The sequence below is a fragment of the Drosophila eugracilis genome, unplaced genomic scaffold (assembly GCF_018153835.1).
Source record: "Drosophila eugracilis isolate 14026-0451.02 unplaced genomic scaffold, ASM1815383v1 contig_2147, whole genome shotgun sequence".
Lineage (NCBI taxonomy): Eukaryota > Metazoa > Arthropoda > Insecta > Diptera > Drosophilidae > Drosophila > Drosophila eugracilis.
The window spans coordinates 2003605-2019958 of record NW_024573030.1 but is presented as its reverse complement, the minus strand read 5'-3'; the positions used below and the strand labels follow the sequence as shown (position 1 = coordinate 2019958).

General features: G+C 43.3%; 1 protein-coding gene across 17 annotated transcripts in view; it reads right to left on the bottom strand.

Annotated features, from left to right (window-relative positions):
• Positions 1 to 16354, bottom strand: part of LOC108104383 (neurobeachin) — a 189684-nt gene that overhangs the window by 2587 nt on the left and 170743 nt on the right. For 7 of the 17 annotated variants that reach the window (XM_041818065.1, XM_041818066.1, XM_041818067.1 and 4 more), the window contains 8 exons: positions 13531 to 16316; positions 13142 to 13456; positions 12961 to 13068; positions 12698 to 12848; positions 10452 to 11474; positions 6861 to 6970; positions 6324 to 6503; positions 60 to 2955 (listed from right to left, as the gene is read on the bottom strand). In XM_041818065.1, the coding sequence (XP_041673999.1) occupies positions 60 to 2955; positions 6324 to 6503; positions 6861 to 6970; positions 10452 to 11474; positions 12698 to 12848; positions 12961 to 13068; positions 13142 to 13456; positions 13531 to 16316 (7569 nt within the window). Of the gene's footprint in view, positions 1 to 59; positions 2956 to 6323; positions 6739 to 6860; positions 6971 to 10451; positions 11475 to 12697; positions 12849 to 12960; positions 13069 to 13141; positions 13457 to 13530; positions 16317 to 16354 lie in introns of those variants that run through there. The other 10 variants (XM_041818078.1, XM_041818080.1, XM_041818077.1 and 7 more) reach the window with 4 other exon arrangements.

Below are 16354 nucleotides of genomic sequence, written 5' to 3'. Positions count from 1 at the left end.
AAATACAAAATTTAAATTAAATACACCCAAATAAAACCTGCATCTCGAATAAAACTCACCCAGAACTGGATCTATGGTAAGTGGTTGATTGGAACCCGGCGATTGTGGCGATTCAGCGTAGCTGGGACTTTGGACGGATGCGGTATAATTGCAATTCCATCGATTAACCGCAAATTGATGACCAGCCGTGACCGTAACTACCGATGGCAACGATAATTGTGGATACGTGTTGGCCGAAATGTGAATGACCGGTGAGTTCTGATAGAACTTGAGCATCTGGCACAGATCCTCGGGCATTGCACTGAACATCATCGGCGATAGATGCATGGCCGAGCTACGCGGCGGATGTGGTTCCATCAATAGCTGACTTGGCGTTTGGCCAAAGTTACGAATTTGATTCTCGACCGCTTCACGCATTACGGGATCCAGGACACCATCCAAATCGACGCTACCCTCGTACGTTAGGTAGTAGAACACATTGGTGGCTCTAATGGCCTCGGGACCGCGTTGCTTATAGCCAAAAATCAAATCGATCCACTGATGCAGTTGGCAGGATACGAATTCCGATTCGAGTGCCATGCGATTGATGCGTACAAACTCTTCGGGACTCTTGGCCCATGGCGGTAGTTCGATATCATCGACCAATGCTCCATCCTCACGATGACCCAGACGATAGCCCGATGAATTGTAGAACATTTCCGGTAGGAAATACCATTCGGGTATCAGTTCCTTAACATCCGATGTGTCACGTTGACAATTCTTCCATGACAGCGATACGGAACTGAATAATCGATCCGGATAATCAAATTTGCCACCTTGGAGGGCCAGGAACATGGTGGTAAACGGTTCCACACGCACCAACCAATTGAGTGTAAAGGCCGCCGTGGAATAATGGGTGCCATAGTGGAAGGGCGGTATGGTATCACTGTCCCAGCTCTCGTAACGCTCCTCGAAATAGGCTCGACGCGATGGATTCAGTGCACCAATCGGTTTCGATAGATCCCTATAGTTCGATGGCAGGCTAAGATCCAAATCCTTGGACTCGTAATTGGTTAGTACCCATGGGAAGATGGGATACTGATTTAGGTCGTTGTACGTCCTCCCGGCGATCGTATTGAGGAACATTAGATACTCAAAGTTGCTGATCTCGCGGCGCTGCCATTTTTGGGTCATATTAGAGTTGCGCATCAGTTGGCGTGGCGACATCATGGAGGCACGACGCGTCTGTGGTATTCCATACTTTATACCAACTCCAACGCGAGGCAGTGCTTTGATTACCTTCTTGACCGTATGCTGATCGGGGAAGGCAAATAATATGGACGTCCTGCTGGCCAAGAAGATCTCCAATGCGACATTTTGCAGAAGATAACGCCTCGAGAAGATGGCCCTAACCTCCGAGAAGTACCACTTCCCGTGCAAATGATCGCAATACTTTAGAACTTCACCATCGATCTTCTGGAATTCGGGATGCTCTTCATCTACCTCGAAGAACATTTCAGTGCTGGTTATCGAAACGGTACCAGGTGCCACCAATCCGGGTGCAATTAGCCTCGCCTTGGTGCTAATATTGACCGGACCCGTCAGATCTAGATCCAATTCACGATCCTCTATCAATAGCTCGGCATCGTCCAATAGTTCTCCATTGTGCTGACCCGACGGATGGGCTCGCGACACAGCAATTTGGGTATGGAACTCATCACGGGTCTGCAGGATGGCATCTTCGGGTCCACCATTTTCCAGAGCCGCCTTCAGAGTGGCCTGGGGATGTGAAGAACCGCGTGGATTCTGCACCATCCGCTTGCGTCGACGGGCATCATCCTCCCAGGCATCTAGTTTCCAATAGGGACTCTTTTGCACTGCTCCCACAATGGCGCCGCCGCTCGATCCACTGGTACTAGAATCGCCCCAGGCTCCATGACGATTGCACATAATGTTTCTCACCTTCTCGAGCAGGCGACTGGCGATCACGTTATCCCTGCGTCGGGCGGCAGTGATTAGATGGTCACACATTCGCTCCTCCTCCCTTCGCTCTAAAAGGGTTTGAGCGCATTGCGATTCAAAGTCGGCATGCTTAAGGACATCATCGGCTCTCATTCTATTCAGTATGAACTCCGCCTCATTGGCCACTCGGACAATATGATCCTTCATGGCATGCGAAAGGAGTCGACCTTCGTTAATCAACTCGATGAAGGCCAATCCTGCATGTTTCTGTAGACTGTTCTGCCACTCCTGAGAGCAGAGCAACATAACCAGCTCCACCACGGAATGGGAATTCTTGAAGGTCGTCAGACCCTTGCCCTCCATCAGCAGCTCCTGGCCATGGGAACCGACTAGAGTTTTGGACAAGAAGGGTGCAAAGTCAACCATGATTTCACGAAGCAATGGACACACCGGTCCCAATGCAATTTCCAGTTTTTGTGTCAGGCTCGCCTCCCGCGATGGTGTAGTCAGCGGCAGCTGGGCCACCAAAGCTGGTGCCTTCATGGGTAATTCCTCGGGTCGCGGACGCTGATTGGGCGGTACACCTTGACCTTGTCCGGAATTAACGCCGGAACCAGCACCACCATAACCATCGGGTACACGTACCACCGAAATCTCCGAATCGGGCTTATCACCCCGTTCCGAATGGCCAAGTGATCCATGCTGCTGCTGCTGGCCAATAATCCCCGACTGCTGTTGCTGCTGCTGCTGCTGCTGTTGCTGTTGGTTGTGATGGGAGGATGGGTCATGTTTATCGGTTATAACATTACCACCATTATCCACCAAACCCACAACCATTCCGGCACTTGCTGCTTGAACGGCAGCATCCTCGTTGAGATTCACATCCGTCCAGCTTTCGTCGTTCGAGTGACTCGGCTTGTGGTCATCAATGAGGATCTCGCTGGAGGATTCCACCTCGGGCACTTCGTTCTCTGTGGAATTCATGTTCAGGGAGCCCACGTCCGAATCGACGCTCTGTGATTTATTTTTGTTTTTTTTTGTTGTGGGGAAAAAAAGATATGAAATTAAGTAGGCAATCAAAATATGCATGGATTTTGGTAGAAGAGCAATCAAATGGTTCCCCAATTTCGGACGTGGGTTTGCCTCTACTACACTCGCCAAAATAAAGTGTAATGGCCGTGAAGATAAGAAAATCTTTAATATGAAATAAATATTACTTAAATTTAAAGTGAAGTGCATTTTAGAAATTAAATAAATGTTTTTAGGAAATATTTCCAAAAATTTGTTGTAGATTTTTGTTCTTAAAAAATATTTCTTATAGAGATTTTCTTAATATCCAAGACGATTTAACTTTCAGTGCAGTTTCGCTCTCTCTCTCTTTCGCTCTTTCGGTTTCGGGTTAGCGCGTGGGCCTGCCGTCGATGGTGAACTGTGTTTGTATGGGTTCTGATGTATGCCTATCATTTGCACATTAATTATGCACATTGGACTATAAATCAAAATTCCCAAGCAGCAGTGCTGCCCTCTCCGTCCGTTTTGTCAACACATGCATTTGTCATCAACTCGAACCGGGATCACCCCTTAACCCATGACCCTGTTTTCTCATACCCGCCCCCCCTACCACCATCTGGTTTTAGCCCCCACCCCCCTTGTTTATTCAACAACTGTCACTCATCGGCGTCCATGGCGGCGACAGTTTGTCAAGTGATTTGCATAAAAGTAGTCCAGATTCCCTCGAACCCATAGATTGTCTGGGACAGGAGGAGGAGGAGGAGGCAGGAGGACAGGACATTAGGCAAGCGAAATGGAACGCACCGAAATGGAACGATGCGGAATTGTGTGGAATGAAACACGTATGGCATATGACAAATTTTGTTAAGCGTTTGACAAATGTCAGCTGTCAGACACCAACACAAATGTCGGCTATAAGCGTGTCCGTCTCCGTGTGCGTGTCCGTCTGTTGTCCGTTCAAGGGATAGAGGGGGAGGGATGTAGGCTTTTCGGGTTAGATTTTTGAGGGGAGGTCGTGGACTTTTAGGGCTGCCAAAAACCCAAACCCTAGGACAGCTGTTGCGTATGTGGCATCAGCTTGTCATCAACACGAAATCAATCGCCTTTGTTTGCCCTCGATTTCACGAGTGTTGCGGTGTCCGTAAATCCCTGGTTGAGCACCCAAAAATTCCAATTCCTCTGCCATACCCCCCCTACACCCACAAAACCAATGCCTCATTCCGGGCTCTCCAATCTTGTCAACTGTGATATATGCACGCATTCATTAAGAGGGGGGCGGGGCGGTATTGCTCGGCTGTACGAGGATACGTGGGGAAAGGGGAGAGGTCCATAGAGCGAAAGAGAGGTAGCATTGCACTTAGCACTTTCACACACACACACATGATAGCTAATCACTAGACGTTCGTGTGTGTGTGTGTGGGTGGGGGCATAAATAATGCGAGTGTAGTAGTTCATTAGGGTGTACGGGTGTGCAAGGTGGGGGGTTTTCTGCTTTTGGGGTTTACCCCAAAAAAGCGATAAAAGCCAAGAAGTGCTGTATGTGAGAGTGAGTTTAAGTGTAAGAGTGTGTGTTTTACAGCTATGTATCACTAATTGCACAAGACATACGCAGACATTAACATATACAAACACAAATGGGATAAATCACAAGCTAGCACACATATACACACACACACACACATATATATATAGAGATATACAATGATGCATACTTTCAGGAGCCACAAGGTGGTTTTAGCGGATGGCTGGGCGAGTGCCTGCCCTGTGTGCGGCTCATTAAGTGCTTTGATTTGTCGGTAGAGATTACAAAATGAAACATGGCTCCTACTTAATTGCAAGCTCATGGGCCAAATGAGAAATTCAAGAAATCAATGAAACAAAACACATTTTAAATGTCAAATCAAACTCAAAGGCCTGGCCCAAACCAACCCAATCACAATGCGATTGGATAATATTAATTAATAAATCATTACGTAAATTATTGACTTTTAGCTTAAGTCACCGGAGGCCTTCAATTACGCTTAAGTAGAGTTTGATTTGAAGTTAAGCAATAATAAAGGTAGTTATGTGGTTTTCAATTGTTTGGAAAATGGAAAATTTGTACAGCAAATAAACAAAACAGTTAATTGAGTAACCATTTGTAAATGTTCTTATGCAAATATTTAATCGCCATAAAAGCTATTGGGGCCACCCAAAAAAATAAGTACGAAATTGAATTGCATGTTTGTGAAACAGAAATGATGATTTGGCCAATAGTGGTGCTGAAAAAAAGAACAAGAGGAAACGCTATAGTCGAGTGACGCGACTATAAGATACCCGTTACTATTTTACACAGTTTTAAAATGTTCATTTTGCTAGTGGAAACTCCCAAAGCGCCACCTATTGTCGGATAAAGCTTGTTGAGTAACTAATAGTGACGTCACAAGCCATGTGAGGTCTTATAATCCAAATTTCTTCATAAATATCGAATTCCGATTTGAAAGTTCTTTAAAAAATCGATGGAGATTGGCAGAAATAAGTTATATAAGGTCAGACGAAGGCATTCGTAATAATACTAAAGACGCCAAAGTTTTCCGCGATTTGTGGGCGTTAGAGTGGGCGTGGCAGGATGCGTAAATAAACTTGCGCTGCGTATGGACTCAAGAATCTTCATGCTTAATCTCAACTTTGTATCTCTTATGGTTCCTGAGATTTCAGTGTTCATACGGACAGACGGACAGACGGACAGACGTACAGACAGACGGACATGACTTAATCATCTTCGCTATTGATCCTGATCAAGAATATATATATTTTATAGAGTCGGAACCGCTTCCTTCTACCTGTTACATACTTGTCAACGAATCCAGTATACCCTTTCACTCTACGAGTAACGGGTATAAAAATATGTCAAAGCGAGAAAACAAATACGAATTGGCAACCAAATTACAGACAGAAACTAAACTAAAGATAAACAATGGCTACGGGCAACGAATTTTGGGACAGCAATTAAAGCTGCAACGACGAAAAGCACACAAAATCAAAACGCAATGAGTGGTCGATGAAATGAAAAATAAAACCGAAAAAAAAGAACAGGTTCAAGTTTTCATTTTCAATATACAGGAAAAATTGGGTGGTGTGCGTCTCAAATGTATTTGTAGCTGTACGAGTGAGTGGGTGGGTGGGTGTTGGGTGGTTCGTGGTGGTTCTTTCACAGTGGTGCACAGTGGGTGGTGTTTTCTTTTTCTTTTTTTTTTGTTTACTGACTGTCAAAAGCTGTTGTTGTTGCAGTTGCAATAATTGTTGCTGATTTTGTTCTTGATTGGCAATGTTTTTTTGGTTTTTTTTTTTAGAATTTTTGTGGAATTTCTCTTTTTTTTTTTGGTTTTTACCTTTGGCAATTTTTGTGGCACCAACGGCTTTGGTGGTGACAATGGTTGTTGTTGAATTTTAATTGTTGTTGTTGTTGGAGCGTTAGCTGTTGTTGTCTTAGTGTTGTTGTTGTTGTTAATATGGGTTGTTGTTGTTGTAGTTGTAGCTATGGCTGTTGTTGTTGTTGTTGTCTGGTTGGCCTGTGACATTTTTTTCGTTGTGATTGATTTTTGCATACAAAAAATTTAGTTTCGTTGCACATGCAAATGAAATTTAGTTTCTGTTTCGTTTTTTTTTTTTGGCAATTTTAAAAACATTTTTTTTTATGAATTAACATGCAAGACTCTCGCTCTCTCTCTCATACACACACACTTCTAAGCAAACAACCTCAGAGTAAGGTAAAAGTTTCATTTAAAGGTAATTTCGAAAGTATGTCTAAAAGTGAATTTGCAAATTAGGTGGAGGTAAAGAATGCACTCCAATGCCCCACTTTTAGACTTTTTAATTAATTAAAATCACTAAAGTTTAGGAACCAAATCGGAGATATCAAAACTCACCTTAATCGATGGCGGTCCACTTGAATGCGAATCATTATCAGCCAAAACCGATGGATTGTTCTCATCGACAACGATTATTTCATAGTCACTATCCTGCATTTGACGACCACCTGGAAAATAATACAAAATTAATATGGAAAACGAAGAAGAAATGATAAAGAGTATTAACAATTTGATTATTTATTATTTGAAAAATTGATTTTCGTTTTTTTGCTGTTGCAGTTTACGATACAATACTAGAGTAGAAATCTGTAGAATTTACTTTTACGAAGCTGTAAAGGAACTCAAGAAATGAAATCACAAAAAAAAAGCAAAAATCAAAAATCAAAGAACACAAAATGTAAAACCAACTTAAACTCACACACACACACACACGCAAAGGTGTTCATTAGAAGATTAAGCTTTTGGGGTGCAGAGAATAAAAATGTGAAGACATGAATAATTTTCGGTAGATTATTTCGATTTTTCCAAATCTTAATTTTATAAGGAAAATCAAAAATTTAGGAGCAGCGAATCCTTAAAAAAATCTATAAAAATCCTTAGCTTATGGGAAAAAAAACATTTCCATTCATTGTACTACGAATTTTCCTGTCCATCCCTGAGATATCATAATTTGTAAGATTTTTGCTGGACTTGGCTTTCTGGCTTTTATCTGCAAATTAACCTTGTTCAGATGTTGGCCATGTCCTGATCTGGCTTAATTGAAATTTATGATTGTGCCGGAGACACGTGCTCTCTGTCTCTGTCTACAACCACTCGTTCGCCTGTCTCGTTCGCCCGCTGGCCCCTGTTAAGTATGCTACACTTTTGTGCACTCGCCCCCGCATTTCTCCTACCCGCAGTTTCATTTCATTTTCAGGGTTTTTCTTTTTTTTTTCTTTTTTTTTTTTGGTTTAATTTTGCAATTATTTTCATGCACTGCCACGCCCTTACTCCTACTTGCACACACACATATACACACACACATACACAGACAGATTGAAAAAGAGAGCTGGCCACAAATTACTTTTGTACAGAAGTCGGAGCGTGTTATCGGCTCCAACAGTTGTACAAACTGTTTTTCCACCTTTTCATTTTTTTTGCTGTATTTTTTTTTGTATTTTTTTCCCCCGCTTGTCCTTTCATAAATTATCCCAAAGTTTTCCCAGAGTCTGTTATGTTTTTCAGTTTTTCTCTCTCTTTTTTTTTTTTTGGTATTTTTCGGTGAGACTAATTTACATTTTTGTCGCTGCCATTAATTTCGTAATGGAAATGTTGTTGTTGTTGTTGTTGTTGTTGTTGTTGCACCACCGCCCTGCTGTGTTAAAAGGATCTATGTGGCAGCGAGTGTCCTTTGATTATTGCTTTAAAGCTGCTGCCCAGATCAAGGGAAAATTTATGCAGGGCCAAAATGAAAAAAAATACGATTATGCCAGCTGACTTTGGGAATATCATAAAATATTTAATGAGGCTAATTAAGTCCCTCTATTAAGGTACATAAAACAAGTTTCGCGTTCGAAAATATTATTTTAAAAGTTGATTTACTCACTTCGCCTTTTTAAAGGGTATTCCTTATTCAGATAGAAATTGAAAAAAACCCAAAAAGAAAAGCAGTTCGCATCCAATTTTTCGGACTTTTTCCTGCTTTTTCTTTCTTTCCCTTGGCCTTTTTCCCTGACCGTGTCCAATGGCAATTTTTACAATTTTTAAAATGCAGGCGTGGCGAATGCCGTTTTATGGCCCCTGTCTGCGAAATGTTTTATGCGCACTCACACTTGCCCATGCAAACACACACACACACACATACACACACACTTACTTATAGAGCAGGAAAAAGAGAGCCATGTATGAATGGCAAATTGTATAATTTTCGTGTAATTCATTTTCATAAAATGTAAAATTAACGAATTATGTTTCATTGCCGGTGGAAAGAAAAGTGGAGGGAGGTTTCATGGGGAGTGCTTTTTCCAGCTTTCTCCCTGCCTATGTGTGTGTATGTCGGTGTGTGTGTGAGTGTAAGTTTGAGAGTGTATTGCAAATGAAGATAAATGAAATGGATTTTTGCTGACAGCACAAAAATGACGAGCAAAAAAGAAAAACATAGAGAAAGAGAGAGAGAGATGGAGAGAGGGGGGGCAAAGAGGAAGAAAAGTCCTAGAGCCCCGAACGTGTCAAAAATTTTCTAGCTGTCAATGTGTCCATGTCTATGTGTGTGTGTGTGCATGTGCGAGTTTTACAAAGATAGATTGCACTTTTTAAAAGCATATTTGGATACCGTTATATGCCTGGCCGCAAAAATTTTCGTACTAGCCATTACACCAATTTTCTACACACACACACACACACAGATGCACTTTCCTCCCACACACATTAGCAACGAGAAACCCAATTAAAAAGCATCCTCAATCAGGCAATTAAATGTTGGTCTCCTCCAGCACTGACAAACATAAAATCAAAATGAACATTTTCCCTAGAAGTTTGATTGTGAAATTTTCAAATTGCAAATCATAATTGATGGTGCAAAATGTGCGGCAGAAGGAAAATCAGAGAAAAACTGGAAATAAAATGAAGAAAAGGGGAAAAAGGGGAAAAATCATCAAGGAAGAAAACTGCTCTAAATTAAGCAGGATAAAACGGTTGAATTATTTATTAAAAATACTTTGAATGAGAGACGTTTTAGATAAGAATAAATATATAGATTCGTATATAGCTAAGCGCCTGCCAAGGATAATACTTTAAATTTGTATATTTTTATATTTCAAACTAAAGCCAAGATGCATTTCTTCATGAAAACCAATTAAAAACTCAACAAAAGAAGGCCAAAAAATGCTTTTTCTCCAATTCCCCAAAGTATGAGTCTGTGTTTGTGTCTTACCTATACATACATATATATATGTTTGCCAGAAAAGGCAACCAAAAACACCAAACACATACTCATAACCACACACAGCACATAGCATACATCCAACGATAAGGTAAAAATTAGCACAAAGACTTGGCCTAGAAGAATATTTACGTCACGTCTTAGTACGTTTTTAGTTTTAACGTTTTTGGTGTGTTGGGAAAGGGTTAAAAACTCGTTTATATACAAATGTAAATATTTAGTTGAAAGGCAGCTTCATTTATATATATTTACACACACACACACATAGATCTACGAATATACGGAAATTCAAGGAAATGAAAGGCAAGTGAAACGACAAAATCAAAACCAAAAATCGAAAAACAAATCAAATCATAACGAATCGCAAGGGAAGGCAAGAAAGTGAGCAACAATCTAAGCTAAATATATAGATATGGAAAAGAGTTATAGCCAGGTTCCACTTTAGTTTAAGGTTTAGATTAAAGAAATCTAAGGATTTAGTTCTTTGCTATCTGCAAAGACTTTCTTTAGTCCAAAAAAGTAAAGAGAGAGAGTCGAAAGCTTAGCTTATTACTTAAACTAATATTTGTATCTTTCACAGTGGAACCTGACTATATATAGCTAAGAATTACAGATAGATAGAATACAGATTATAGTATACAGATACATATATAGATATATAGTTTGTTGGGCAGTTAGTGCGAAGTTATTAACTCTATTAAACTCTACGACAGTCGAACGAGCGATACCTGTTCCAGCGGATGCGTTGCGTCCATTGTAGCGGTAATTATTATTTATGGCGCTCGTCTTGTAGGCCACGCCTCCATCCAAGCCCCCAGCCATGCCTCCAATGACACCGCCACCGCCCACTGCTACACCCATGCCAACACCAACAGCATTTGCATTAACAGCTGCCGTCGTTGCAACACCAACACCGCCAACGCCACCGCCACCACCACCACCACCTGGGATTCCTTGATGGTTTCCTGGCGATGTTGATGATGCTGTTGCTCCTCCACCATTTCTCAGATTTCTCATGTTGTTCATCAGACTGGAATTATTGTTATTACCGGTCGCATTACCGGAGCCATGTCCATTCATCAGACCCACTACCTGATAGTCTGAAATGCCATTCTGCTGTGCCGTTGACTCGCCATTTCGCATATAACCACCATGCGGATGTGGATGCGAATGCTGGTGATATCCTCCTCCTCCTCCTACTCCTCCTCCTACTCCTCCTCCTACTCCCGATGCCGATCCATTTTCCGTATAATGTTTACCATTCAGTTGCTGCTGGTGCTGCTGATGACCATTGATCAAGCCATAGTGCGGCTGATGTGGATGGTAATGTTGCTGCTGTTTGTGCAACTGACGATGCGACGACTGTTGCTGACTTTGCGATGCCAAACTGGAGAGCGAGGAACTCGAAGCTGGCTGAGATGTGGCCGTAGAACTGGCCGAAGAACTGGTCGAATGTGTGGCCAAAGGTGTGGGTGAATGTTGTTGCTGGGCAACTGCAACTTGCTGATGCTGTTGCTGTTGTTGCTGTTGCTGTTGTTGCTGGTAGTAAGCAGCCGCCATATGATGATGGCTGTGATTATGGGCAACTTGCTGTTGCTGTTGCTGCTGTTGCTGATAGTAGTGTTGCTGCTGTTGCTGTTGCTGCTGCTGGTGTTGCATGTTGTTGCTGTGATTCTGGTGCGATTCGGGCAGGAATTGCGGGTAAACATGATGCGACCATTGGGGGAACAAAGGACGCGCACTGGCGGCTTCTAAAGTTTGTTTTTGTTTTGGTTTTTTATGGTATTTACACACATATTTAGGAGGGCGGGTTGTGTGTGTGGCAAAGGCGAGGTATTCGTTGGTGTTGATTCAAAATCAGTTTTCCGTTTTTATGTAATTTTTTGTTTTTTTTTTGGTTTTTGTTTATGATATATTTTTTTGTACAATAAATCCGAAAAAGCAGCGTGAAATGAAATCATCGGTAAACGGAACAAAGAAAAGGAAACATAAAACCGAATAGTATCTCCAACAATGGAACAGACATGAGATATTTTTGTGTTCTTAATAGCTAGTGATTATATATATATATATATGGAATATATATATATATATATATTTATATAGTAAAAGGGGGGTGAGGGAGTGGATTATTTGGTGGTGTATGGATGGTAATGATGTGGGAGAGGTGATTTATTTTTCCAAAGGGAACACACACACGCACATGGGAGGAGTTCTAGAGGGGGATTTAAGGTGGGTCCAGCGGTTAAAGTGCGGTGGTTTAGTAGTGGTGGTGGTGGTGGGAGGGGGGTGGTTTGGTGGTTTTGGTCGTGGGCTTTAAGGTGTTTCGATATATATAAAAAAAACTCTCATCGAGTGGCAATCTACCATTTAATAAACTTTTGTTCAGCTTTTCAAAGAACACAGAACACAAAACCAAAAGCGTAAACAAGCCAAAACTGAGATGAGAAATGAAACGAATTGATAAAACAACGAAAAAATCCATAAATATATATATATAGATATATATTATAGAAATAATAATAATATATATATATAGAAAACAGAAAACAGAAATCCAGTTAACTAGCGGCCGAATCGAAAAACATAGCCAAAAACGTTCAAAACGATAAACGAGCGTGAAGTTTTTGGTGCAGCAAAGAGAAGGTAAATCCAAATCGAAAATCAAACAAAAATGTAAATCGAAATCGTAATCGTAATCGAAACAAAGAACGAAACGCAACCGAAGAACACAAGTGAAAGAAAAACGAAAAACAAATTGGAAACGGAACACGAAATGACAATGAAACGGAAAGACTGCCGCCGGCAGAAGTTCGTTTCCTTGTCCCATAAAAAAGATCATCTCTAGTAATGGGTATTAAAAGTCTTTCATCTAAGGCATTTCCAGGAACAGATCCCAACCAAGATCGGGGGGATATATATATATAGATATATATATATCGTTTTGGGTTAAGTTAAGTTGATTGCCACTTACCGCCGCCTGCCGTGCGCTGTAGCACTGGCGATTGACGCTGAATCTGCGGCTCTGCCGGCGGCTCCAGAATATCACGATACTTGGACACCATCAGCACGGATATAAAGTAGACGATGGCCAGTGACAGGAATTGTGCCTGCTTGGTCTCCTCCTGGAAAATGGCAAGTCAAAAATATAAACAAAAATGAATTTAAAAAATATATATAAAATTAGCTAAAAGTTAAACTTAGAAACTAAGAATATAAATCTATTTCCAAACTCACCACATCACGATAGATAACAGCACGCAGGCGATTAACGTCCATGTCCTGGAGCAGCTTCTCGGGATCCTTAACAGGTGATAATTGACCGGTGATTGACTCGACAATGTTCTGTTCAAAATGTGACTTTAGAGAGAGGAGAGAACAAGGATTGGGGTCTTGGGCTGGCGGGGGGATATCTCACCTTGGGCGATGCCTGAGCTCCACGTATGAGGGCCTGCAGATGCGCTGCACCCGGAACATCTCTCGCCAAAGCTCCGACATTATAACGCGTACGCTCCTTACATTCCAGACAATTTCTTACCGCACAGGTGCAGACCAATCGCAGGCATTGTCGTAGAATGCCACCACTAGACATATTCTTTTCCGCTTCCAGTTCTCCGAAATTCAGGGATGTGGCAAAGATCAAAACATCTGCCATATTAACCAGACGCTGCAGGAAGGATACGGCCACTTCCAAAGGCATGCCCTGCGTGGGTTCCAGCACATCAAGTTCGGACTACGAATAGAAGAGAAGGGGGTGGGGAAAGGAAAGGTCAGTAATCGGATACCAAACTACTCTCAAATACTCACATTCGGTGACGTGGCACTGGCCAATAGAGGCAGCAATCCTCCACAGGCAATAATCAGGTTATCCGCCAGCTGGGATATCAAATGCACCGTGTTCACCACAAAGATGGCATTCTCACTGGAATTGACAAAGTCCAGGACGCTCTTGGTCGAATGACTGCGCCATACTTGTATGTCCGTTTCCAGGGAAAATAGTACATCGCTAAGCAATCGCTGATGGATGTACGACCATTTGAATTCTGGTATCCGGAATGGTGGACGTGTTGGTCCAGGACTAAACATCGGTCGCGTTGATCCCGATTTGGAGCGCTGCTGTTGCTGCTGCTGCTGCGGATGCTGTTGTTGTTGTTGTTGCTGCTTCGATTCCGGATTACCACCGGCTGGACCATAATGATTGGCCTCCATTTGACTGGCATTGCTATCAACTCCCGATGCTGGCTGTTGATTGGTGTACTCATCATCTTCGATGGCAATGCCACCAGAAGTTTGTGCTTCGTCCTCCTGGAGAACTTGCTGCACCTCTTCAACCATTAGATTGGCACTAGCTTCATTTTTCGGCGTTGTCTGGGTGGTGGAGTCCACCTCAGTGGGCTTAACACGCACTGGCGTCACTGACGTTTCCTTGGCCAGAATCTGTGGTGATTGCTCTTCGGGAGCCGGTGACGTCTGAGTGGTTTGCTCGGCGGCCACTGCCTTGACAGTTTCGTCGACCAGAGTGTCCAGGACTTGGTTAACAATGGTCAATACCTGTTCCTCTGGTTTCTGGGTTAGCTCAACGGGCATATTCTGAGACTTTTGATCCTCAGGTTCTTTGGTTTTAAGTTCCTGGGATTTGGTTTCTTCTGGTTGCTTAGGATCCTCAACTAGAACCTTAGCTTCTGGAATCTCTGCCACTGCTGGCTTTTCCTCCAGCTGCAGCAAATCTTCCTCTTCCTTTACCTTCTCCTTATCCGTTTCCTGGGTTTTAGCTTCCTTTTCTGCTTCCTCCGGGATATCCTCCTCTTGGACCAAAACAAGAGCGGCTTCTACCACTTCCTGGACGATTTCCTCGGCGGCAGCAGCCAGGCTTTCTGGAGTCTCGACTTCCGCCGCGGCCTCTGAACTCTGCTTCTCATTTTTGGGTAACTCATTGTTATTTGTCTCCGTTTTGGTTTCGCTGACCGTTTCCGCTTCCGTGGCATCGATAACCTTGTCGATGAGTTGCTCGACAATATCTCGTACGGCCAAAGCTACCGGATCCTCTGCTTCTGGTTCCTTTTCCGGTTTGGATTCGGTATCAGAAAGCTGGAGAAGATCGGCTTCTGGGGTTTCCAAAATAATGGGCTCGGGACTAGCGTTACTAGTCTCGGCCAGCTTCTCGTTGTTATTCAGCTTGTTGGCTGCATCTTCAGTCTTTTGATTGGTTGCTACTACGGGGCTGGGGATTATTGGGCTTGGCTTGGCCGTTTCCGGTGTTTCCACTTCCGGTGTTAAGCCCATTTCCGTTTTCGTTTCCGTTTTCGTTTCCTCCTTTGACGCCGCCTGTGTGCTACTCACGATCTCATTGGCATTGACCTCCGCTTCCGTTTCTGTTTCCGTCGTTTCCGCCGTTGCCGTTGCCGTTGCTGTTGCCGTTGTGAGCGTAGGACTCGGACTATTATTGTTGTTATTATTATTATTGTTGAGCAGATTCTTGCTGTTCAGCAGGCTAACATTCACATCCTGTCCAGCTGGCTGATCCTTATCCTTGTCCGCCTGCGATTTCTTCTCATTGTTAAGAACACCCTGAACCACTTCGTTAACGGCCAGTTCGATCTCCTCGTCTTTCAGCACCGAGGATGACTCCTGCAGGACATCATCAACGGCCATTTTGCAATCGTTGAGTGCCGCTTCGGAGGCCTGCAGAACACGCGCCACATGCTGTTCCGCATTGATGGCATCCTTGGCCGTGGCCAGCTCCAGTTCCTCAACATCCATATCATCACCCAATTGTAGGGTTTCCCTGAGGGCTCCCAATGGTGATTGTTCCGACGATGGCTTCTCCAGTTCTTCAATTTGCTCCTGGGCCGGATCTTCCTCTTTGACCTCCTCCAGATTGCCATTGCATGTGGCATCTGTTTTGATCTGCTCATTGTAGACATCGGAAATATTGGCTATCACGGATTTCTGTTCGGCTTCTTCGATGATGGGACCCTCTTGAATCTCCACTTCCTCGAGTTCCAATTCCTCGACCTCTTCCTCGACCACCGGTGGCACATCCTCCAGCGAGGCAATGGAAACAGCTCCCTTAACAGCTGCTACTGCTGTTTGATTCGAAGCCACTGCAGCAGCGCTACCATTCTGCTGCTGATGCAGCTCCTCTCGCTCCCAACCACTGATCGTACTAATGGGTCTAGCCTGACGCAGGGCAGGATCAGTGATATTATCCGTTCGCTGGCGTTCATAATGCTCATACATTTGGGCAAACTGAAGTTTGAACTCCTCGTAAGACACCTTCGAGTGGACAATGGCTAAAGTGTCAACCCAAACTCGCCAACCACCATACTCATGCTTGATGGCATGATGGAGCAGCATACGGAATAGGGAATACACCATATCGCTGATCTTCTGCTCTTCGCTGCTCTTCGGATGAATGTAGGCCATCGCTATGAGCCACTCCTGCCACACAGACATCTGGAGCACTGTCCGGCGATTCTCGCGATTGCTATTGCACAGTAGAGTCATATCCTGAAGGAATAGCTTCTTAACATCGATCAGAGACTCAGTCTGCTTGGACTGTCGGATCAGGGTGGCCACCACCTTGAGGATCACTGGAGGATGGGCAAGGATTTTTAAAGTTGATTAAGTT